This window comes from Thunnus thynnus, chromosome 14 (genome assembly GCF_963924715.1).
Source record: "Thunnus thynnus chromosome 14, fThuThy2.1, whole genome shotgun sequence".
NCBI lineage: Eukaryota > Metazoa > Chordata > Actinopteri > Scombriformes > Scombridae > Thunnus > Thunnus thynnus.
In genome coordinates, this window is record NC_089530.1 from 8,115,027 (window position 1) to 8,140,699 (window position 25,673).

At 41.3% G+C, this 25,673-nt stretch overlaps 2 protein-coding genes across 9 annotated transcripts in view; one reads left to right on the forward strand and one right to left on the reverse strand.

Moving 5' to 3' along the window:
* The window catches only part of cdh23 (cadherin-related 23), a 186,198-nt gene that overhangs the window by 4,746 nt on the left and 155,779 nt on the right, over positions 1–25,673 (reverse strand). For 6 of the 8 annotated variants that reach the window (XM_067609599.1, XM_067609598.1, XM_067609600.1 and 3 more), the window contains 22 exons: positions 10,841–11,062; positions 10,628–10,747; positions 9,880–10,060; positions 9,655–9,788; positions 9,177–9,386; positions 8,773–8,880; positions 8,065–8,182; positions 7,407–7,532; positions 7,118–7,321; positions 6,387–6,845; positions 6,154–6,270; positions 5,826–6,050; positions 5,409–5,578; positions 4,084–4,221; positions 3,322–3,441; positions 2,866–3,043; positions 2,448–2,659; positions 1,436–1,630; positions 1,222–1,335; positions 941–1,070; positions 340–603; positions 92–253 (listed from right to left, as the gene is read on the reverse strand). In XM_067609599.1, the coding sequence (XP_067465700.1) occupies positions 92–253; positions 340–603; positions 941–1,070; positions 1,222–1,335; positions 1,436–1,630; positions 2,448–2,659; positions 2,866–3,043; positions 3,322–3,441; positions 4,084–4,221; positions 5,409–5,578; positions 5,826–6,050; positions 6,154–6,270; positions 6,387–6,845; positions 7,118–7,321; positions 7,407–7,532; positions 8,065–8,182; positions 8,773–8,880; positions 9,177–9,386; positions 9,655–9,788; positions 9,880–10,060; positions 10,628–10,747; positions 10,841–11,062 (3,907 nt within the window). Of the gene's footprint in view, positions 1–91; positions 254–339; positions 604–940; positions 1,071–1,221; positions 1,336–1,435; positions 1,631–2,447; positions 2,660–2,865; positions 3,044–3,321; positions 3,442–4,083; positions 4,222–5,408; positions 5,579–5,825; positions 6,051–6,153; positions 6,271–6,386; positions 6,846–7,117; positions 7,322–7,406; positions 7,533–8,064; positions 8,183–8,772; positions 8,881–9,176; positions 9,387–9,654; positions 9,789–9,879; positions 10,061–10,627; positions 10,748–10,840; positions 11,063–24,816; positions 25,209–25,673 lie in introns of those variants that run through there. The other 2 variants (XM_067609602.1, XM_067609606.1) reach the window with 2 other exon arrangements.
* On the forward strand, positions 12,642–25,048 carry vsir (V-set immunoregulatory receptor). Its single transcript, XM_067609612.1, has 7 exons — positions 12,642–12,919; positions 18,951–19,358; positions 19,658–19,708; positions 19,807–19,917; positions 20,162–20,189; positions 20,854–21,029; positions 22,799–25,048. The coding sequence occupies exons 1-7, from the start codon at positions 12,835–12,837 to the stop codon at positions 22,834–22,836; spliced, it is 897 nt and encodes a 298-aa protein (XP_067465713.1). The 5' UTR covers positions 12,642–12,834; the 3' UTR covers positions 22,837–25,048.

Here is a 25,673-nt window from a genome sequence, read left to right on the forward strand (position 1 = left end):
TCAAGTCTCTAAATTGTAATATACTCATGGATTAAAACCAGAATATTATTAATATAATTAAAGCCAGAGTATGGTACACAAGGAAGCTCACCTATGGTGAAGATGCTGCCAACATCCTCACTACCATTGCTCTGTGACTGGAAGTAGCGAATTGTAACAACGTGATACTGGACCAAGCTGTTGTTGCCGATGTCATTATCTATAGCCACAACCTTGATCAGCTCTGAGCCCACTTTGGCATTAGCTGCAACACCTAAAACAAAGCAGCAAAAAGGGAGGGTTATGGTGGTTTTACACAGAGTAGACCTGCATACACAATCATGCAAGACGGTAGGTTACCTGCAGTGTACTCCGCCTTGGTGAAGCGTGGTTTCTGGTCATTGATGTCTTCCAGTTCAATATGGACCTCCAGCAGACTGGGGTCACGGGCAGGGTCGAGGGCTTTAGCCCGTGCTGCCCTCTGACCTCTGGGAGGAGTCCAGCTCCTGTTGCTGGAAGCTTTAATGATAATGGAGTAGACCGGGATCTCCTCCCGGTCCAGATCTTTATGCAACTTCAGCTCTCCTTCTAGACTCAAGCCAAAGTTTCCATCACTGTTTCCCCCTACAGGAAGAGATGGAAATGATTTGTGTTCAATCATATCAGCTCTAAAGGACTGAAAGAATCAGCTTTAAATAGAAAAGAAAGACAGATGGTTCTATACAAATGTCCTCTTTATTCATAAGCTTTTGAAGTTTGAGGACTTTCATCTGACCACACAATGGATACCAGAGCTTTAAGACAAACTGCATTATCCTCTCTTCTTAAATCCTGAAACTTATTTTGGGTATGTTAACATAAATTATTTCAGTGATGGGGAAAAGCTTTGCATTACATTTTCAAAATGAACAACAAAATCACACAACATGATCTATGTATGTGTGTGGGACATGTGCATCACCTGCAATAAAGTAGTAGACAATGGCATTGGAGCCTTCATCTGCGTCCACAGCTCTGGTCACATTCCCCACCACAGTACCTGGAGGGGAGTGCTCAGGCACTGTCAGCTTCTGGTAAGGCAAGCTGTCACGCTGAGGTGCACAACACACACACACACACACACACACACACACACACAAATACACAGTTTAATGGCAGTTTATCTGTACAGATAACCACATTAGGATTATACTGTAGATATAGTGTTAGAGAAACTTTCAATTGTTATAGCTTCATACTCACTGGTGGTTTAAGAAAGACTGGTTCATTGTCATCAATGTCCAACAGCGCCACCTGCAGAGGCTGTGTGGTCTCATAAGGCACTGGCTGGCCCATGTCACGGGCCACAATGATAAGCTGAAAGAGTCATTTGCACTCAGTTAGAGACAAACACACCTGTACATGTAATATTACTTCACTCACTGTGCACACAGACACACACACAGAGTGGACTCACGCTGTGGAGGGCCTGTTTCTCTCGATCCAGTTTGACAGTGGTTGTGATGACTCCAGACATGGCATCGATGTGGAAATTTTCCCAGTCTCTGTTACCTGCTCCAGTCTGCAGGAAGCCATAGCGAACCTCTCCATTCACCCCCTCGTCTGAGTCTGTTGCATGCACCTCATACACTGGCAGGCCCGGGGGCTGCTCCTACATGGAGGACAAACAGGGTCAGTTTGTGCTTGTGTGAATTTATTAATTGTAACATTTACTTCCTAGGCTACACACACACACACACACACACACACACACACACACACACACACACACACATATACACATACACATACACATACACATACACATACACATACACATACACATACACATACACATACACACACACACACACATGCATGCACAGGGAAATGACAGTTGATATTTTTGACTTACAACTAAGCGAAAGTACACACAGAGACATTTTGACAAGTCATAGCAGCCTTGGTGTAATAAGTAACACTAAACCTGCAATAACTGATTTTTTGCCACAGTGTAAACAAGCTCTATACACAACACAGACATATTTAATCATTGATATGGTGAACTTGTTAGCAAACAGTTGCCTATTTACACATCCAAAAGATATGGAGCAACATTAGTATAAATATGGAGTTGTGTTTATGGTCACCTGATAAATGTAAGTCCAATATTTACTCTCCTTTTAGTTTTGTTTTTGGTCTCTGCTAACTCCTGAGAGAAATATCTGGTTCTTTGGCTTCAGATAGTGGGTTTATGAGAGATTTTTTGCTGAAAACAAACAGCTGCTGCTGGAAACAATGTTGATGAGAGCGGTGACACTGAATCGAAACAGTAAAAGCAACACCTTAGCTGACAGGTGCTGCAACTTTCTGTAGAGCTGAGGGGAACTAAAATAATTTCAAGAGTGCTATAATCACCATAAAAAGAGGAAGAAAGCAGATACACATGCCAACTATGACAGAGAGTACAAAGACATGCAGATAGATACCTCTGAGATATGGATGATGGTTCCATTGGCAGGCCTGACAAATACAGGTCTGTTGTCGTTGACGTCAATGACTGTGATGATCAGGTCTGCAGTTCCCCACAGGGGGGGACGCCCCTGGTCTGTAGCCACCACAGTAAGGTTGAAACGCTCAGAGGACTGAAGCAGACGGCGAGAACGCACCAGCCCTGTGTTTGGATCTAGAGAGAACGCATCTAACAAGAGAGAGGAAGCTCAGGGACTGTGCATAGATACATGCCCCTTCAAAGTTCGATCAATATTCTTTTTTATTTATTAAACAACTTTAAGAAATATTAAAATATATTGTTATAAAGTGAATAATTGTACGATTAAAGACCAATTCATCTGGTATAATTGGCTAGGTGACCCTACCGAGGATTTTATGATTATGTATTCATACCTGAGTGGGGTCCCAGCATGGTGTAGAGGACTGCACCATTCTCTCCTTCATCAAGATCAGTAGCCTTCACTGTGATCACAGACGTCCCACTGGGTTCATTCTCAAACACGCTGGTGCTGAACACACGATCCGTGAAGCGCGGCCGATAATCGTTGACATCGAGAACTGTCACCAGAACCTGACGTGCAACAGGCAGATGAAATGTGAGGATGCTTTCAAACACAGAATATTTTTGACACAAGGTTATATTCTAAAAAAGGTCATACTCAGGACACATGGTATAATATCAGTATCAGCTTCAAAAATCTAATGTTGTTTGGGCCCTAATACTGTATACTGTTTGCATGTGCACATCCTGATAGTTTGCTCAAATTAAATAAAATCAATAAAATATTTCTCTCTACTCTACTATGGCAATGTAATTTACAGATGAAATTTAAACTATGTAATCTCTACCTGGACAGAGTTCTCTCGTCTGTTGTTGGGGATGCCCCCAGGGTTGTCGCGGGCAACGGCGGTTAGGGTGTAGTGGTCCTTTGTCTCCCTGTCCAAAGGAGAGAGGATGTATATCTCTCCCTGACACAGAGGAGGAGGAATGATTAGGAAGGAAGTTCAAGCACCAACTGGGAGTGGTGGTTGTATTGAGACATTTATTTGAGTTTGTGTGTGTAACAGAAATGGAGCACTGAAGTCAAATATTTATAGTGTCTTTCGTACACTTAAGCACTTTGTTTAAACTTTCATTTCCAGGCAGGATAACATTCAGTTTTGACACCCAGCACTGCTGGAAGAGAAAACACAAAACCTGCATACCACTCCTTAATTACTACTTGACTGATTTTCATCTTTTCTCCGAGTTCACCAAAAGGGACATTGACATTTTCTGTTGAATTCTTGGCAGCACATTTGTTTATAGACACTGCAGTTCAAAAGGTAACGAACATCTGCTATGTTTTAGCATTTGGTGAAATCTCAAGCAATTCATTTGTAAATGTACTGTAAATACACTAAAATGAACTAAATAGTGAAGTTATTGTGATTTCTAGTTTTATTGGAAAGGGCCCAAATCTAGATTAAAACTACAGCAAATATTTAGAAAACTGCAGATTCTTTTCAGGCCTTGCCATCATCTCTAAAGAAACAAAGATATGAGTGTATGAGTTGTATGTAGTTGTGATTGCTGATTGAGCTGATGTCCTGGTGAAAAGGTTTACTCACAGTGGATGGTCTGATGCCAAACTTGCCTTCCCCATCTACTAGGCTGTACTCAATGACAGCGAAGAGGCCAGAATCAGCATCTGTAGCGCTGACACGAACTATGGTAGTGCCCAAGTTCACATTCTCAAACACAGGCTCCTACAAGCACAAATAAACACGCACGTTGGCACAGCAGTATTACAAGGATAACATAATGTTTTGATTTAATAGAATAATGATTGGGTTGATAAAGTAAATCATATAAAACTTAATGTTTTACACATTTTGGAACTGTAGTGTTGAATTAATGATTTTTTAATACCTAGATTTGACTTAGCTCAATATAAAAAAAATACTTTAGACCATAGACTGTAAAAAATAATGGACATAGCCACTGTGACATAACTCATTGGTTTGTATAGGTGAAGCCGAAGCCATTGCTATTTCAGTGTGTTTTCAGTTCATAAAAGTTAATTGTAACATTTTGTTCGCCTAAAAAAAGTCTTGTTCGGCGTTTGGTTGTACTAAAAGAAGAAGTCAGATGTTTAGTTTTTTCCAGTAAGTACATTTTGTTTTAATGGTTTTAAACCCCTTTTTGCTAGTGAAAATTAGCATTGGCATTAACACAGTTAACCATAGACTGTAAATGCATGGTGCTAACCAAGCTAGCAGCTTGCGTTAAGGTCAGCTCCACCCTTTTGTCCAAATATGGTCACTTCTTATCTCTTCTGGCTCCAAAAATCCAAGATGGCAACGGTCAAAATGCTAAACTTGAGGCTTCAAAATGCAAGTCCACAAACCAATGGGTGATGTCACAGTGGCTATGTCCATCATTTTTGTATAGTAATAGTAGTAATAGTAATACTTTACTTTATCAAGGCGGGCATGCCCTTAATTATGCATAACTTTAAGCTTTAATACAATTTAAATGGGTGAGTTCACCCTTACCCTCTGGTACAGTTGTCATGAACAGGGAAATTAGCTATAGAGACCGAAACTGTACAGTACATATATTTCCTATTTGGAGTGTTCTTGTCAACTAGTCATTTTCAGCCTCACATCTGGTGGCACTTCATTTAATTTTGACTTGTCAAACACAAGTGTAATCCATTACATCAACAACAGTGGCATTCCTGGGGTTGTCGTCAAAGTTATTAGCTACACCTGTGCTCTTCCTTCAATGACAAGCCAAAATGTCTGCCATAAACTAAGACTAGAATGTCTCATTTAATACATCATATCTCAAGTTAAAGGAGTAGCCACCTAAAAATGCATTACTTAATATTCCAGCATCCCATAACTCTGCTTCAGCAGCTGTTAGTTGTCCTAATATTCTGCTTCAGTACCTGATATGAGGGCTGTAGAAAGACAGGGTTGTTGTCATTGACATCCACTATGCGCAGATAAACTGGCAGCTCAGCTATCCGAGGAGGACTGCCGTGATCCTGGGCCCGAATCGTGAAATTCAGCCATTGTACTTGCTCAAAATCCACTGTCTGGTTGGCTACAATCTTACCTGGGAAATGTGCAACACAGTGGCAGTTACAGTTAGGATTCAACCAGGGTTTGGGGGCCAATATTGATATTCTAGGTTTAAAATAATGATATTAATGTTTTGATTGATATGTCTTCAATGGAGAAAAAATTACTCTAAATTTACAGTGTTCACCATCACAGTTGGTGAATTTTGACAGGTTGCTCACGGCAATTACATTTTAATCTTTAGCCTACAGCAGCTTGTTGAGGTGTGGTGATGATCATACCAGTGGAAGGGTCCTCCAGTCTAACGTATCCCCCTCGGGGCAAGTGCAGCAGCTGGTAGATAACCTGGCCATTGGGACCTTTATCCGGGTCTACGGCTGACACTGAGAGCAGTGTTGTGCCTGACTGAGCGCCCTCTAAAATCTTCTCTGTGAAGTTGGACACTCCGAAGGGCCGGAAGCGAGGAGCATTGTCATTTACATCCAGCACATTGATGGTTAATCTCGCTAAAGAGGAAAAGGTCATGTTGATAAGAGAGTGTACGAGAAAGAGAGTGTAAACTGTATGCAAGAAACTGAAGGTAGGTTGCATGTTAAAAAATGAACTTACCATTCGGAACACTGCCTGACTTGTCAATAACATCACTGGCATTGTCATGGACAGACACAATGATTTCAAAGGTGGCTACTAGCTCTCTGTTGAGCGGGTTGCGTACAAACACTGCACCTGAAAATTCACCAAAACACATCTCATTATTTTTCCAATAATTTCCCCTAATGTAAGACACAATTTATTCAAGATATTGTCTAACAATCATCATCATCAAGAGATCCATGTCTCACCAGTGTGTAAATCAATGCCAAAGGACTCCTGCAGACCATCCACTGGGTTGTTCCCATCATCCTTTGCCTCCACTGAGATGATGTAATACTCCAGTCGGGGATGCAGATCGGGGTCCTCAGCGGTCAGTGTGGCCACCACCACACCAGGCGGTGTGGACTCATTGACATTTATCATGGTTATGGGCTCTAGAAATCGGGGTCGTGAGTCATTGACATCATCCAGGATGACCGTCAGAGTGGCTGTGCCCGTCATAGGTGGTGTGCCACGGTCTGTTGCCATGACGACAAGGCGGTAGGACCCACGGTCTTCTCTGTCAAGAGTGGTGTTGCCCACCAGGACAGCACCAGAGAGAGGGTCGACTACAAAGCGATCCTGAGAACCGCTTTCCAGCCGATACATCAGCCAGCCATTAGAGCCAGAGTCAGCATCGGTAGCAGACAGCTGGGTCACCACCACACCTGGATGAGACAAAGTAATGACCAGGACACAAACACACAAGCACACATTTGTATTCTGGTGAGGACCTTCAGTGGCAACAGTCATTCCTAATTCCCGACATGTAAAACTTGCAATGAATGAAATGAAATGTAATGAAAGTAAGCGCAGATAATCACAGGAAAAACTATTCTCTCAGTTTCAGCTTCAACCTGGTGAATGTGGATTTTATGCAAATCATACTCCTCCTGGCCTTCTCATACAGACTTTTAGACAAAAGCTAATACACACGCACCAGTGGGGCTGTTCTCGGGGAGTCGTACACTGAAACTGGACGGGCTGAAAACAGGTGGGTTGTCATTCTGGTCCAGGATTGTAACTGTGAGAGGAACACTGCTGTTTAAACCTCCTATGTCCTCCCCAACCAGGAACAGCTCGACCCGAGGCTCCTGAAACGCCTCACGGTCCAACTTCGCCCCCTGTCGCACATAAATAACACCTGGAGGGAGATACACAGACATTAATACTTGCATAGCAGTTTTCTGATTTCCCTCCGTCTACTTGCTGAGGAGTAATAATGTTACCAGTGTTAGCATCAACAATGAAGAGGTCCATCCTGGCTCCCAGCAGGCGGTACTTCACCACAGCATTGGGTCCGATGTCTTTATCCTCAGCCAGAACCGGCCCATTCAATACTGCTACAGTGCTGCCTAAAGGACAAACAGAGATAAAGAGAAGCTGAGGCAGAGTAATAAAAGTCAAGTTAGAATTTTTTTACAGCAAGTCAGCAAGCTACCTGTCATATCTGCAACTAATTCAGTGAGTTTGAGTTATGGCTTAGTATTTTTAATAATGCCCAAGAGACACTGTTGAATGTTGAAAATGTTGAGTCTATCCCTCTGATTACTCTGATTGTCATAGATTGACTATGGCTCATATCTTGGATCAAAATAATTTAACTGACTGCTTCTATGAGTCCATAGTTAGATTGGTCCCTGTTGTGTACAAATCCATTTTTATATCTCTAAACTAAATGCAAAATGTAAAGTTGTCAGTCTTTCTATCTTACTTTTCAACTTTCAAAGTGAAATAAGAGACAGAACATAGTTGAAAGCTAAAAAAAAGCAGCATGTAAACAAAGCCAGGAAGTTAAGGAGACAGTGTTACAGACAGTGTTTTTAGCATGATGCTCTTTGCTGTCAGTACAGACTGTCCCACTTAAGAGAGAAGAGAAAGACACACCGGCCTGGGCGCTACCTGCTGCAGAGTTCTCCGTGATCTCAGCCCTGTAGCTGGTCCTGGTGAATATAGGCCTGTTATCATTCTCATCCAGAATGGTGATCACCAAGAGGTCTGAATCCTGGTGGTGTGAGACAGAAAGAGGGGGACGGAGAAGCAAAAAAAAAGATAATGCATTATAGAGGAAAGATGGGAATGTGAGTGAAGAGGAGAGAAAAATAAGTAAATTAGCCCTCAAAGAGGAAAATTGCTTAAGAGCACTCTGCTGCTATGGAGAAATAAGAAAAGGCTGTTTTAAAGGCCACTTGCACAGTGCTGCTGGTTGACTTGTTTACAGCTCTTGTCAAGAACAGTTTCTCACCTTTACCACCGAGACTACTCTCTACACACAACAAGACTGTGTAGTAAAACCACGCACCTGCAGCTTGTGTGCTTCTCATGATCTTACACAGTGTGCATGAGACTCTATCAGCATGATACAGGACATGTAGGCCCATAAAAGAAATAAGTCAAGAAACTATTTAAAGGAAGGAAGAAAAGCTTATTCAGGAATTCCTTTCTAAAAAAAAAATACACCTGTTGTTATGAATTCCTCAAAAGCTGACTTGAAAAGATAATAATAAGAATTCCCTGGCAATGACTCTGTCAGTGGTCTTTCTGTGAAACTGCCTATGTGAAAGCATACGTGACCGCTTGCAGAGGTGGGATTACCCGGCGAGCGATGCGGGAGTTCTCAGGATTGTCTTTGACAGTGATGGTGAGTCTGTACTCAGCTACCCGCTCTCTGTCCAGCGGTCTGTTCACCTGCACCACACCTGTCTGAGAGATACGGAGAGGAAGAGGTTAAGCCATGTGTGTGTGTTTTACACCGTTGTACTATTACTGTATATATTCTTATTTTCACCTTTCCCTCTCTATAGAGGAGTCACAGCTCAGAAGGAAAGTGAACCTACAGCTTTCATTGATTTCACTTTCTGTTTCCAACGTTTTAAAAGGACACGTAATATTTGTATACCCTGTGATATATTTATGCTGTAAATCCTTAGAGGTGTATGCTCAAAATCAGCTGATGCGTAAATATATCCCTCTTAAACCACATCATCCCTTTCTCTCACAGTGTCAATGATGTAGAAGGCTCCATCCTGGTTGCCAGCAGTGATGTTATAAGTGAGCAGTGCGTTGCGTCCGCTGTCTGCATCTCGCGCTTGGACTCTGGCCACAGAGGTGTGTATAGAGGCACCCTCGCTCACACTGGTGTTGTACGGCAGGTTCAGGAGGACGGGGTCGTTGTCGTTGATGTCTAGGACATGAATCCCCACCACCACCTGAAGAAAACAAGTCAGATCAAAAATAAAACTTCCAATTCATGCCTGTTAACAATAGTGTTCTATCTCTTATTTACATGGTCTGTCCACAATAAATGTCATAAAAGAAGCTGCATCTGTACTCCCTATAAACCCATCAAAATATCAGTTAAGCAGCTGAAGGTTTAACTTCCATCTATTCATGTTACAGTATCCCGATCATTCAAGAGGATACGAAGAGAGTGTGCATGCTCTGGTTTGTGTTTGTGATCGTGTAATATAGGCCCACCGAGCTGTTGCGAGACGGGGTGCCCAGGTCTCGGGCTGTGACAGTGATGTTGTAGAAGGCTGTGGTTTCTCTGTCTAGCTCTACATCCTTCCTCACCCGAAGCTCACCCTCCACGGGAGAGACCATGAACTCATCTGACAGAGCAAGAGAGAAAGAGGCTCAGTCATATGGAAAGAGGATTTCATAATAAGTCATTATCTCCACAGAAACCAATCTGGTACTAACTCTGGTGATCTCCACCGGTGATGCTGTACTCCACTTTGCCGTTGAGACCGGAATCTTCATCACTGGCTCTGAGAGTCCAGACCCGAGGACCCGGCTGGCCCTCAGTCACTTCGAAGGGTCCTTCATAGGCTCTGGGGAAAGTGGGTGTCACATCATTCACATCTAAGACATTCACCAGCACCTAAGAGAAAGGTAAAGAGAATTTTTAACACATTCATCAAGTGTTGCAGAAATAAAATGAACACTAAAAACAAGCTAAGTTCATAGTAATCTGATTTGCCACATGCAGCTTTAACATATATACCTCTGCCACTATATCATAGCACGAAAACATTTGTGAAGGTGATAGTACACGTTCAAATTAAACATCAAATTCACACTTCATATTTTAAGGGTCTTGTGTCTTCAGGTGCTGGTGCTGATTTCCACACTCACATAGTTTTTTTTTCTGTATATAAGTGTTGATTCTGTGATCAGAAAAGTCCACATTACTGATATACTTATATGGATAAATTTTGGTGTTGTAATTCATTTAATTGCAAGCTGTGTTTTATCATATTTTATCTTAGTAAGCAAGATTCCAGGTCTATCTATTGAACTTCTGTGGTCTTGATTTATGTTTCTAGAATCCTGAAAATTTCTGAATACATGAAATGCAAAACAAATTTCCCCTTGGGGACAATAAAGTTAAAGACGAGAGTCGAAAGTTGAATTGGTTTGTTTCAATGTGTCTCATTTGAATCATTACTGTTGTGCTAGATGTCAAGCGAAGAGCAGGTTTTGGACACTGGTCCGTCGCTGTGACAACCAATGCATAGTGTCCATTGCTGATCTCGAAATCCAGCTCCTTTACAGCAGTAATCCTCCCCTAAATGCACACACAGAAAGTAAATGTATGTTCACATTTTTCTGTAGTTGCTTTGCACACCGCAGTATAATCATCACTGTTATCATTTCTCACCGTGATGCTGTTGATGTTAAACGTCTGGATCAGGTTGCCGCGAGCGATGGCATATCGCAAGGTGCCATTCAGACCCTCATCAGGGTCAATGGCTGTTACCGTGGCGATGGTGGCACCCACTGTTTCTGGTCCCTCGCTCAGCACTGTGACGTACTCCTCCTCAGGAAATTCTGGGGCATTATCGTTCTCATCCACAATGTGAACATAGATGGTGGTTGAAGTCTGCGTGAGAAGCAGAGAAACACGAAAAACTTTTACAGCTGTAACCACTATTAATGGATTATATTTAACGCTACTTAAAATGTGTGATTCACTTCCGCCAAAGGTGTCAGCTGGGCCTGGCTGTGAAAACAAGTCTTATAGTCCAGTCATTGTTATAATAATGAATGCTTCTACAATGATTCATCGTCATATTAGAGAACAAAGATCAAGCACAAATCAGGAATCTACTTGAAGGCTAAACCTACAAAAACCACATCAGCAAGTCTCATAATCTCCATTCATTATATTAAAATGATGACTAAACAATCATATCTTAGAGTCAACATATTGCCGTCCTCCTTTAGGATGGACGTGTGATATTAAGAATTCATTTTACATGGGAGAATGGGACAGGACATTAGGAGCATATTTAGTTACAGACAGAATGAAAACCGAAAGGAAATCTAAGTGAGGCAGAGAAAAGATTCTTCATGTTGTCCAAAAGCTCTGATTCCTTGTTGCTCCATCTACTGACTCTGGAAAAAAGCAAAACCTAAAATGTAAGTGAAGAGGGAGAAAGACAGCAGTACAATCCTAAAAAGATTCCACTTCATCAAACCACTGAAAGATTCAGATATGAACGCAAAAATATAATTGTGTAGAATAAAGGTTGAGTGCAGAGACCAGTCTGACCCTGCTAGTTTTCCATCCCAGTGCTACTAAAAAGATGGACCAGCTGGCTGGCAGTTTCAGGCTGTGGTGGTTAAAGAAGCTGTTGAGATTTCACAAAACTGTGATTTCAGCACAAGTTGCAAGCAGTGTGTGTGTGTGTGTGTGTGTGTGTGTTGGTGAGTGAAAGATGGCATAATAATAAGACTAAAACACACCTGCTGAGTATCCAGACACCATGGCTTTATCTAGTATGAAATATACTATATTAATTTGTGTGTTGACAAACTGCAAACATTTCAACTTAGCACTACTATACTATACTCTATAGTTCCTGAAGTTAAAGGGCCACTCCACCTATTTTACATATTAATAGCACAGGCCATTAGTCATGTGAGTAGCCTTTAAAAACAGTTGTATGATGTTTTCTGTGGCTCTGGAGGAGCTTTGGCAAGTTTGAGGAAAAAAGGATAACGCTGATCATGCTACAGGCTTCTGCTAGGAAACTTTTTAGAGGCCAAGCTGCCAATGTCAAACTAAAGATGCTATTGAATTGCATTATGGGAATTGTAGGATCCAGTGTTTCTGGTGTGTAACCAACAATAAGGACTAGAAGTCAGTATCTCTGCCTTTGCTTCATTAATTTTGAACATTCTTTTTTTTAATCAAGAGAAAATCTTTAAAAAATCTCTTTTAAAAATTGCCTAACCTTGTAGTGCAATACAACATTTCTGGAGTAGCCGTTTTACGTTTTGTGCCTAGTTTATAAACTTTTTTTTCCTATGCACTATTTATTTGTGTATATTTACTTTGCCTGTAAGAGACAACCTTGTTCATCTCTGCTACTCTGTGGGGGGTGGAGCAGGGAGAGAGAGAGCGAGAGAATGACAGTGGGGGAGGATCGTTGTGGCTCCGTGTATCACGTGGGTTTTTCTCCGCTTAGTACAGAAGGCTCAAATTGAGCTGGAAACAAAGTGTCAAGGGACTGTCACCCACATCTCTGTGTGTTGGTTTAAAGCTGAGTTAAATTGCCCAGTTTGAAAGTGAAGGGAACAAAAGAGTTTAACCTAAGTTAATTGTAGAAGTAGTTTTTTCAACTTTTTTGGCTCAACATCCAGACGACCATGACGTGGGGACTACCCCGTCGGAGTCCACTTTGGGAGAAGTTCATGTTTTGGTTTTGCTGTGTTCTGTTTAACATAGCTGAAGGTAAGCACAAAAGAAAAAAAACACTGTCATCCTCCTCTGAGCTGTTGTTGTTTAACTGGCTGATCTAACTGTTCGGGCGTGTGCCAGCTTGTTGACAATGTTCTTTAACTGACAAACCAATTCACTGATGGGAACAGTAGATTGTTGGCTTTTTTCACTTTAAACGAAAAGATATTCGACATGCACGAAATAAGATAGCCAAGGTAATGCTGCAGTAAGTCTAGAAAAACAAAAGTACTGTTTGTACTGTATAGTAGCCTAATAGGTGATAAAGTCATCAATATGAACTCAGAAGGGTTTATATATAAAAGCGGTGTCAGGACACTGCTGTCAAATGACTGATCTGATATAACTAGCCTAAGCTCTGTTGATTTTACAGCTTACTAACTTCTCTATTTTCAAACTCAGTTTAAATTCTTGATTGTAACCAGGGATTTCTTATCTTTATAACTCTCTGTAATAATGTTGGCGTAAACACATATACTGTTAAGTATAAGTTTTTCAGATTCCGTTTGTTGTCATTTGTTGTTTTGAGTCGGAACATCTGGTGTGAAGCTGTTTTAAAGCCCCTCCCGTGGGTTGTTGTAAAGTGTAAATCCATCTTAGCCGCAAACTGGAGCGTGGCTGTCCACGTTTTTAGACCGTCAAGTGCGTTGACTTCTCTGAGATGAATTCAGCGACCTAGTAATTTACCCACCGACTGAAAATAAGTTATTGCTGCATTTCCACAGAAATCCAGTGTTTTAGCGGTGGCTGTAATCAAATGTGGAGATTTGGCAAGGACTTTGGTAACTGCTTGAAGTTTGTTGGAGAGGAGAAGCAGCTGTTGCCTAAAGGGCGCGCGGTGTTTCACTTCAAACGCCCCTGAAACCTCGCAGAGGTGATCGGCTTTCGGCTTTAGGATTTGGTCCATTTAGATGAACTCACGATAAACCCGTGAAAGGAAAATAAGGATGTTTACTAAACCTTTAGACCAACTCATCAAGAAAAATATCGAATAATATCGTTCAGAATATACTTAGTTTTCAAATGTTTGTGGATAATAAGATATCAATTAAAAGTGCTAATCTAATGTACAGTTTGTAATAGTTTTTAGTGTAAACAGTGTTAGTCATTTCAGTATTTATGTATCCTGTGGAAACTCTTGAGGCTCCAATAAAAGACTCAAGATTACCTATAAGACTCCAGTGCCCTGCCCTGTTATGTCTTCTTTGTTTGGAAGTTTCCTTCCTTTCAGCCTATGATGAAAACAGCTGTTTGTGCCACTGCCAATAATGGGTTTCTCCTCCACAAACCACGACTTGAGATAAACAGACCAATAATCAGTGTCTCTTTTCCTCTCCGTCGAGATAAGCATTTGCACTCCATGGAGCACAATGGCACAGTCAAAAATGGTCAATGAACTCTGCAGGATGTGACCACTCTCTCTTTCTTCGTCTCGACTATTTTCTCCTCCTCAGCTCCTGCTGTGCATTGATCCCCTCTACTAAATGAATAAATCATTATTAGGGTGCAGCAAATAAAAATGGTTTCCTGGGTCAATCTCATCAACAAGAACAGTCCTCAGGGAGACAAAATCTTTCTCCGGTGTAATTGTGTTTATGTGTGGGAGCTTACTGCATGTGCATGAGTAAGAAGTAGACAGTAGAGGAGGGGAAACCCTTGTTCTGTGACTTTTGCAGATATTGCATTTTTAAAGGTTTTTCAAACAGTTGTAGTCATCATCTCAGTGTCACATGTTCAATATGCAGTGAGAGGTAAAAAAAAAAAACCCTAACAACAGTGACCTTCTCTACTGCTGGTCACAATGTGTCTCCCACACTGGTGATTCTCTGAACAGCCCAAGGATACAGCATTGACCACCAATGACAGGGTATTGACTGCTTCTAGTTACAGCAGCAACAACAGCAACCTAATGTGCTTTGGACAGTAAAGATCTGAAATAGTAACAGTAACAGCACAGCAATGTAGTCACATTATGAGAAGCCCTTTAAACTGAAATAATAAGCAGGAAAAGACTTGACTATTTGATAATAATTAAATCCGTTGGCTAAAGTTATGTAATTGCAAACTTTGCAGCAAAAAGTAATTTTCTTCTGTTTCAAAAATACAAAAAGTCCCATTTACAATTTCAAAATGACATTTCAGCTGCATTGTTGCTGCAGTTTAAAGAAGAAATGATGTTGCAATGATGTTGTAAATATGCTTACGAAGCTGTTGTTACACAATGCTGTAGTGTTGTAACTAAATTCATGAAGTAAATGTGGAGGAAGAAGAGGAAGTGTGGAACTAGGACTGAACTTTTCACAAACAAGTTTAGCACAAATTGGTTGACAGAGTATAAAGGAAATGAAAAATGTCACGAAATGTTGTGGACATCTGAGTACGACGGCTCGTGTCTGACTCGTAACCAACTTCCTTTTATGATGTACCCTTATGGGTAGTTTGTGTCTGATGTGCCACACTTCCTGTTACTGAAAAGATGCATAATACATCTGCTCAGTATGCCAGCAGCTTCAACTGAAACTCTCTCTCTTTGTGTGTGTGTTGAGGGGCTAATCTGAGATCCTCCAGCTGGTTTCATTAACACCCTTTAATGGGCTGGATAATCATTATCACTACAGGTGTGAAAAAGGGTGGGGACTGAGGTGTGTGGGGAAGCACTTGTACAAACACAGGCAGTGAACTCATGCAAGTCAAAGGCTACCAGATTTACCAGTAGAGTATGTTCACTGGGTTGTATTGTGTTAGGATCTCTTTAATACAGAAGAGCAATAAAATAGACTTTGACAGAAGAGTATCCAAAGTAGCCAACATAGCAGAATTGAGGACATGTTTAATTAATTCACACAGGCCATGCTGCATGCCTGAATGTAAGAAAGAAAGCTGTCAGAGGCAACATGTCCTTAACAGGTGGCATTCAAGCTTAAAACAAAAGAGGGCCTGTTTCTGGGCCCTCAGGGGCTATCAGGATCCCGAGAACAGAGATCAGAGGAGGAAACTTAGATCTATAATAGAGCCAAAACACAGATGTCTGGTCTACACAAGTAAAAAAAAATCCCATCTGTTCCAGATATGTGGAAAAGCTTTGTTGTACCTGGTTGCAACCACATCAAAACAGTTCGGATTGTGCTGACACTATGGAAAACAACACCCACATGGCACCTAAGATGCAAAAACAAATTATATTCACTGTTTCCACAACTATTGTAGAAAGGCCTGATCTTGTCAGTAAGCTATATCTGAAATATATGTGATGTGTGTAATAGTTTTCTAGCTGGCAACCTAGTATCTTTTTGGCTCTCAATCAGGCAAATGTTAGATTTAATGTTGAACATATTTTATTACAAAAACTCTCTCCTTTGCCAGAAATCCATCTTCACTAGTGCAAATAGGGATAGAGAAACCGAGAGTTGTCAAAAAGAAGGGCAGGGAGGAAGGCAGGGCGGGTGTGAAACAGGAGAGGAGAAGGGCTTCCCCTCCTATTGTCCCACCACAGTGGCAGGAACAGCCGCGGGGGCAACAGTTTCACTTTAATCACCCTCCCTGGTCATCCGATTGCTCCTAGCACACAATGGGTAGTGCAGAGTTCATTCACACACCCGGGAACATGGCACGTACCTCACGCACTGTGACACATACTGTATATACAAACATGCACAGCTAATCAAAAAGCAGGGGTCATTGGCTGGTCAGCTACTGTATGTAATATCCAGCAGAGTGTAAACCAACCCCTTATTTGGCCACAAGCTATTATTGACACATCAAATCATCATTCTCACACTGTGCTTCTCCTACCCCCACAGGCAAACAGTGGTAGTGCAATGAAAATGTTTAATTCCACATTAATCACAAAAGTCTGCTGTCACAGCTCTCTATGGGTTTAAACTTTGAAGCATGTCGGAGTCCAATCAGTGATGCAACAGCATGTGTTTTGCCTTTGACAACAGATGGAAAACACCTGCAGTAACATCATTACTGATTGGGATGTGAGTAGAGGTGCAACCTGCTTGAAATTTTCAGCCCATAAAGAGCTGTGCAGCAGCAGCAGCAGCTGTAGCCTTCTGTTATTTAGTTTTCAACAGTAAGGAGCCAGACAGGAGGAGAAGTGGGAGGAGTGGGAGCCGTGTTCGCGTGCCGGGACAACTCAGGAAGGAAGTCCACTCCTCACTTCTTGGCACTGGCCAATCCCCCCCCCCCCCCCCCCCCCCCCAAAAAAAAAAACATTGTGCCACTGCGATAATACTTGCATGTATACTTTCTGACTGCAGTCCACTCCACCCACACATATTTCTAATATGCATGCACACACACTCCTGAGCAGCCTTCCTGTCTTCTCTGCAGCACGCAGCATTCTTGGATGCAAAACCACAACGCGATCTGTCACAGATAAAGGGTGGTAATGATGTGTTAAAACTGAGAGAGACAGAGTTCTGTTGCTTTTACACGCTGGATATAAGAGTCATTTATTATCTGTGTTGATGCTGCACGACAACTGTGTAGTGAAGGTGCATTGCATAGAGCAGGTTTAGAGAGTAGTTAGAGACTGCTTAGCCTGAGGATATGTTGGCTTTGTTGTGTTACTGCAATGAAATAATCATTCAGAGCACACATCAAGAGTTTGTGCATTCCTCTGCTGCAATGAAGAACTCGGAGCAGGATGTGGTTGAAGGCAGTACACAAATGGTTGAAGAGAATCGTTTATGCACTATGTAAAGAAACATCTCACAGCTGTCTTTTTTGGTTTCCTGGATGTACATAAAGGCACGAGCAAAGAATCTGACAGTCTTGTGAGGTAGAAATGGCCTTTTCACTGCAATTACTGGGTAATGATACTACACAGCAATAGTCAGTGGTGGTTGGAGGAGTGACCTTCAGTATATACTACAATTCAACCTGAAATATGTGAAAATGTATACCCTCATTCCTCCCAGAGCCAGTCTCTCTCTTGCTCTATTTCTGTCAATGATAGATGCAAGGTTAAAAAGTGCACACATACACACACATGTTAAGTTTCAACACTTTACCAAGTTTGATGGCAAAAGACATGTCACATGAGATCCTTTATATATTGGCTAGTATCTCTGGCTGTAGCTGTCTGGGAGGAACAGGCAATTTAACTCCCACAGGAGGTTAGTATATTTATTTTAGCCAGTAGACTATGTACTGTCTCACAGTATGAATACACAGAGCAGGAAACATACTGTGCTGACCCAAAATGCACAAAACCCCGGAAGCATGTAGTATGCAGAAATAGGACGTGGGAAGTTGTTGTCTTTTGGCAGCACTGTAGCTTTAAATCCACATTGAGATATTAAAGAAGTTGTGATAATTTGTTTTTGCACTGTGGTTATTTGTGATATGACTAGTGGTACCAGGCAGGAACTTCATCACACCTAACTTTAGCTAGGAAATCTTTTGAATGGAGCTGTGATTTAACTAGCAATTTCCTGTTTGAATATACCCTGTGATATCACGACAGTACTTTTATGAAACGTAAATCTGCCATATCTAATCAATTAAAACAAAGCTGCAAAGAAAAAGTATAATGTACTTGTATTAGTATAAATAATCTATTTTATCATTAAAACCTTGTTGGCCTCTAAAGTTTTTTGTCTTTTAATTTTGTTGTCTTCCATTAATATGTCATATTTCATGTAGTTCATCTAGTTGCCACTGCGATCAAAATAAACTAAACATGTGACTTTAATATTTTTACTAAAAATAATCCCCTCTTTCCTCTGGATTTTCTTTGTCATCTGCAATACACACTGGGGAATTGTGTTCCCTGAGTTGTAATTCTGAAGCAGTTCCTGTAATTTCCACTACATACAAAATGCCCCTCCTGTAGAATGATTGTCAGACTTTAACCCAAACCACAGTCATACCCCCAAACTTTATCATCTCTAACCTGGTAGAACTTGTTTTGGCTGTTAAATATTCGGAGAGGAAGCACTAGCTGAAAGGTCTAACTTAGGGAACTGAAACTGCTATATGTTTTACATTCTTCATACTTGTCTTTCCTCTCTAGCCGATGGCGAGATGTCTCATGCCTATGCTACACTGGGTGTTTCTGCCCCCCACCTGTACTACACCTGTCCCGAGGGAGCAACTGTCAAAATGTTGTGTGCCCAGAGAGGTGCCACCATGTACGACCATGATGTCTTGAAACGCGCCTGGCTTTTCACACAGCACAGTGACCAGCACTGTTCAGGACGGCAGGGCCCACGCGGTACTGTCATTAACTCTCATTCCCACAGCCTGCCCCCTGGGTTGCAATTTGGATCTACAGACAACAACTTCTGGGTACAACTGCAGAATGTGACGCACGCTGACCAGGGTCGCTACTGCTGTATGGTCCTAGACATCCGTGTGGAACATAAACACGGAAGCATCGTGCAGAAACCCCACAGCCACGTTCTACTCCAAGTGTCACCACGTAAGGATATTGAATTAATGGGTGTGAATGTTCAGTATATATGGTAAACTGAAAGGGGAAGAAGTTAACTTTCATAATCACAGTGACTTAATCAAGTTGCTAAGAAGGACAAGGTTGTTATGTTAATTTTCTTCATTCCATGAAATGTGGTCTGTGATTGCTCAGTGTGGCCTACGCCATTGTGCAAAAAGACCATTTGCTGTGGTGAAATGTAACTGTTACATTAAATGGGAAAAAACCCAAACCAATTCTATACTGTGATGTATGTGAGAAACAATGTATTTATTCTCTCTTTCCAGGGAGAAATGGATCTCAAGAGTGCACTGTCTGGGATCCCACGCCACCTGGAGGTATGTCACCTTATTCAAGCCTTCACGCCTCGTAGTTAAGAAATAAGTGGCCAGTTATTCAGTTTATTTAACTCACAGTCTGTCTTTTGTATCCCCAGGCTCTGTGCCAGTGGCCTTGGCTATTGCAGCCTGCATCTTGGCTCTGCTCTCACTGCCTCTTATTCTGGTGCTTGTGTACAAACAGAGGCACAACGCCCAGTCGAGCAGACGTACGTATTACTGATACGCACAAACAAGCACACACACGCATTTGTTTCCATGTCCACACCATGGGTCAAATATAAATCTCTCACTCCGGGTAGCCCATAGTGTTTTGTCCGTCACACATTTCCTGTCAGCGACGTGGATTAACTGTATTTCACACAGTAGGAAGCACATTCACACTCTATCTGTAGTGTTCCGCTCTGTTTCAATTCATTCACAATAGCCTATTTCCCGTTTCCTTTCTCCCAGGTGCACAAGAGCTGGTGAGGATGGACAGGTATGTTTTCCCACAGTCTGTCAGGCAGCTGGTCTCACGGACCATGGTCAATAACACACCTGCTCTTCAGAATAATAATACTGTGTACATGGATTTTCTACTATGTACTGGCCACACTGTTAACATTTTTTACACAATAGTTTCAGCCAAACAACCTGATTGGACCTAAACATGTTACATCTCTGCTGATTCATGCTAAAGAACAACAACATATAGCTTTATCATTGCTACATTTATTCTGATACATTATAACATTACTGTACAACAAGAAAAGCTTTTGCTCAGAACATTGGTCCTTACTGGCATTTACACTGCATATTACTGTATGTTTTGTGCCACTTGAATATATTTTATGGGAAATCTATTAGTTTACTTTCTGATAAAAAGGGAGACTTTGTGGCCTACTGACAACATTTCACTTTTCAGAGAGTCTACATGTATTACAAATCACTAAATGAACTCAAAACATTTTGATACAGTATTAAATGTCCATTACTGACCAAGAAACACCAAGCATTGATTACTATAAGAAAACAACACAGACAGACATGAAACTTCTGTCTTGAGCAACTGATGAGTTGAAACAGTTTATTGCATCACATCTGCATTTCCTCCTAATCGTGATGATTTTCTTTCTTGTGTACGTTTATCTGTGTGTGTTCAGTGAGGCTCATGGCCATGAGAACCCGGTGTTTCTCGGGGGATCACCGCAGATTAAGACGCGCACCGTTTCTCAGATCATGACCAGGCAGTCCTCAGAGACAGGACGCCACCTCTTGTCTGAGCCAGGAACCCCCTTCACTCCTCCTATTCATGGGGATGTGTTCTTCCCAATAGAAGGTAGGACACAAACACACACATACACACACATACACAAGGATGCTTATTAAACAGAATGAGACACTTAACTCATTTGGCACAAGCTGAGACATCTGACCCATTCTCTGTTCTGTTCATTTTCTGCCCATTAGCCTGGCTAAAACCTTCCTCTGACTATCACTATAACACAATGAAGTATGAGTAATCTCACAGTGAGTGACTTTCAGTTTAGGAGTGAGTGTAGCCATGGGTAGATTAGGCATTATTAACTAATTTCTGAAAGCATACACCTGACTACCCTCAGATTCACACTATTATATTTTCAAATGAAGTACAAAAGTACTTGGGACATAACTGTATTGCAGAAGTGTATAGTTCTGGAAATACGTGTTTCAAAATGTACACTCAGTATGACAAAAGACTCTGATGCAATCAAAAACCAACTAGATGTGCATTTTGCTGAAACATCCCGCATATGACGGAAGTGTTGGTGGAGTGACGCTCACGCTCTTGTGCAAAATTACATGTTCACACTCAGAAACAGCTGGTTTGAATCTGATGTGACTAAAAGAAAAAAAATTTTGCGTAGGGAGTTTAATTTCACTCCCCCACACAGCTGAAACCACTTGCTTATGCTGTCATCCTCTCAGTTCTTCTCTTGCCTCCCTCACAAGTCATTCTCCACCCATCAGCACTCTCATTTAACACTAATGGCCCCTTCAGCCGTTCTCTCTGCCTCAACTTGAAATAATACTGAAACATTAGTTACGGTGAAGGGGTTCAATCCTGAGTGTTTTTCTACCGATTCCCGGGGCACCTGTGCAGACATTCCGGGCATACTAAGGTGGATTGCCCCGTTTCCTGGTAGCACAAACTCAGATGGTACATGGGAGAGGAAAAAAACTTCATATATTTTATTTTTCTGACCTTGGACAATTTAGTGTGCAAGAATTAACTAGTCTTAGAAATAGTTACTGGGGCTCATCCTTTGACCACAAACTGTATGTCAGAACTTGACATAACTTGTGAACACTGCGGTAAGCGTAAACAGGAGGTGAAAGTCAGCCACCCCCGGTAACAGTGCACTAATTGAGATGCTGCAGTTTTGCCTTATGTGCCCAAATAGAACTAGAAGCGTAATGTCACTAGTGGGAAAAACTCTGCTTACAATAAGTGACAGATGGAAACTTCCGCTGCTTGATGGCATCTCAGATTACAGCTATGTCTCTCCTCTGGAGAGAGACACAAATATTGATAAAACCATCAGTGGTCCTTGAAAGAAAACATATCTTTTACATTTGACAGAGCTCATTTCCTTCAGAGGTCTACAAATGTTGTGCAGTATACACAGCTTGGTTTCATATCTGAAGTTTTCTGTTGCATGGATAAAAGTCACACTTCATCTTTTTTGACCCGCTGACCATCAACTGAGCGGAATTTAACTAGCAGCAGTTCCCTCTTCTGTCGCAACTCAGACTTGATGCCTCTTTGTTCCTTTTTTTTTTACTGGGTTTCTATCTGAACTAAACTTATTCTAGAGAAATCTATCAGTTTCTGCGTATGGTGGCAGCACTCAGTAGGAAGATTTGAAAAAGAAATGCGGTCCTGTGTCTTTTGCAATATATGTCTGGCAGAAACAGAAAGCACAAATGTGAATGCGAAAACTCCCACATATCTAAATTTCCACGTCACCACATGGATGTGAAATGTGTATTTGTGCAGGTTGATACGTGTAGATTACCTGCTATCATCTCTATACTGTCACTGACCTGCACTTTTCTCTATTCCAGACACCATCCCTGAGTCTCCAGACTTGCTGCAGGTTTAAAGGGTGGTGAAACCTCCTTCATTGCTCTAACTGCTGACCTGGAAACAGTCCTGCGATTCTCTTCTTCTTCTTTCTACCTTCACAGCAATGTTGCCCTCATGGTCTGTCTCACAATTACCTCTACTGGGATTATCATCTGTACAATGTCTGGACTGCAGGAGGTATTTTTTATTCAGAAATTTGTTCCACCTGCAACAACAGCTGGGGGCCAAAAGCGAACTTTTGCTTGTGAGCACTTGTGTTGTGGCGGGTATGTAGCTGGGTATGTGTGTGACGCTCCATCCAAACGCTGACAACAGCTCGTGGATCACCAGGTGCCCTGGTCTGGTGGGGCCAGCTGTATGAGACGTTACTAGGGTGTTGAGGGTAGGGTCCTGCTGTGTGCAGGTGCAGCATGTTAGGAGTGATAAAGCAGATCCTGTGGAAATTAAGGCTGCTTTCACACCCAACTTGTTTGGTGCAGTTCGTTCAGACAAACTCTGGTGAGTTACCTGTTTGGTTCAGTTCATTTATGTTGGTGTGCACGCTGTTATTTGAAACCTAGTGCAGACCAAAGAATCAAACTTAAACCACCTGGTATATATCACAGATTTCAACATAATTTTGAAAGCAAAACTATTACAATCCATCTGCTAATAGTGGAAACTGTCAAAGAAACAATTTCCCACGTAATTATGCAAAATCATGTGGTAACCATGCTAACATGATATGCACGTCAACACATGAGTGTAGATGTATATATCTTTACACGTGAGAAAATGAAAAGGGGCCAAAGCAAAACTGTGCCATGCTTGTGTCCTGGCAATAAAAGTCATGTAGATGTATCACTTTCTGTCAATCACTGGAATAAACTTGGTTTTTACTCATTGATCCTTAAGTGTTAATGATGCAGGATGACAATCACCATAACTGTCAAGTGAAGGAGTTATCTGTCAGTCCGTGTAACTCCATGTGTCAGTGAGAAAGTAAAACTGACCAAAAAGGAAACTATCTGTCTTAGCTTCTCTCTGGTCTGGACCAAGTGAACCAAACTAAGGGTGTGAAAGTGAAAAAGCAACTCTCTCATTCCTGTCATTGTAATGAATGGCTCTAACAGCTTCATACCAAAGAGGACTCAATCGTCATGGAGGTCCCAATATTACTTGGTTTTATGGCATTATACTGTTGCTTGGTATCATTTCCAGTTGGCCTCGGCTTCTATCTCAGTTACTGTCAGCTCTGCTGCTCTAAATACTTCTTCCTTCCTGTTCTCTCAGAAATGCAGCACTTCACAGTAGCCTTAAATATTTTCATAAAATCATTAAGTGCTAAAAATGTAATGGTTATTTTTAAATAGTTGTTATGATTGTTGGTCATGCTCATGTACAGTTTATTAGATTTTTTTAAAATTTGAAATCGTTTATGTTTTGTTTATTCACATTTTTTTGAATGTAGCACAATACATTTTTACTTAAAAATCATTGTAAAACTGCAAATAAGTTTAATTGCTGCCCTCATGCAAAATTTGGCTTATAACATCTATTACTAGTTCTTGATTTTGTGGATTTTTTAAATGTGTTTTGATTTTATTGTTGGGATATGTATATTAGAGTTCTCTCTATTTTTGTGTGTGCAACGAGACTGTTAATGAGTAAATATTATTTAGTGTGGAGGAATGGCTTGAAATGTTAACCAAACCATATGAAAGTAGATGTAGATGACAAAAAATGATCACAGAAAGTGAGACGATTGCAATGTTGTCATTGTTATTGTGAGGAACCACTGGTTGTTCTTTATACTGAGGTAAATATGTACAGTAGGTGCTCAGCGGATATCATCTCCAAATGATGTGTAGCAGGTGTGTAGTACAGGGTATTACATATGTATTTTGTTTTTGTTTTTCGAACATGTGAGTACTTTCATAAGTAGTCAAACCAAAGTCTTGTGCTAGGGTGTTGTGTTTTCAAATTTGCCTGTGTGTGTGTGCAGGTCTGGTTTAAATGTATGTGTGTGTGTGTGTGTGTGTGTGTGTGTGTGTGTGTGTGTGTGTGTGTGTGTGTAGACTTTCACGCAGTTTTGCAGCTGTATGTATGTGTTTTTGTGTTTTCTGCCGTACAAAGCTTGTATTAGATACATAGGCAGAACGCTGCTGTGAAAGCGTTTGTTCTGTATATTGCATTTAAATTGTCCTGGTTGTAGCTTGTATAATAAAGTGGAGTTCTTACACCTTGAAGTCCTGTGTCTAGTCTTTGAAATCATTGTTCCTTTTAACTGGCAGGTCTCCAAAACTATCACTATACAAGGACGTGCTACTTGCTGCCCGGGGACCCATTATAGACAGAAGAAGGTTGTTCCACTTGTGTGCCTCCAAAATGGTGCACACCAGAGGGAGACTGACATTGAGGAGAGAAAATGATAAAATAATGTTAGTATCTTGTTTTATAAGAAGACACAGAGACTGGTGCTTGCCATGTCCTCTCTCCAGTGCTGCTTCCACCTTTTGCGTTTCCTATGTATGTATCTTGTATGTGCAGGAGCTACTTTATTATAGGTTTGTACCATCCATGTCTTACTTGGCCTAGACAGGAGTTAAAAAAAATGCAGGCCAAATACAGTACAACAGCTGTCAGTCATGTGGCTATGCATGGACCTGTGACACATACAGTGCATAACTCCTTCTGTATGCACGCAACTTGTGCCTTTCAATATTGCAGATGTTTCTAAACAGGAAAAGCATTCATCTTCGTCTTTTTGGATGTATGGCTTGTGGCTTTCCTGTTTACAAGCGAAGGTGTTTCCTGTGCCCTCACAGCTGATCTACCAACCATTAAATTTCATGTGTGGGCTCTGAAACCAGG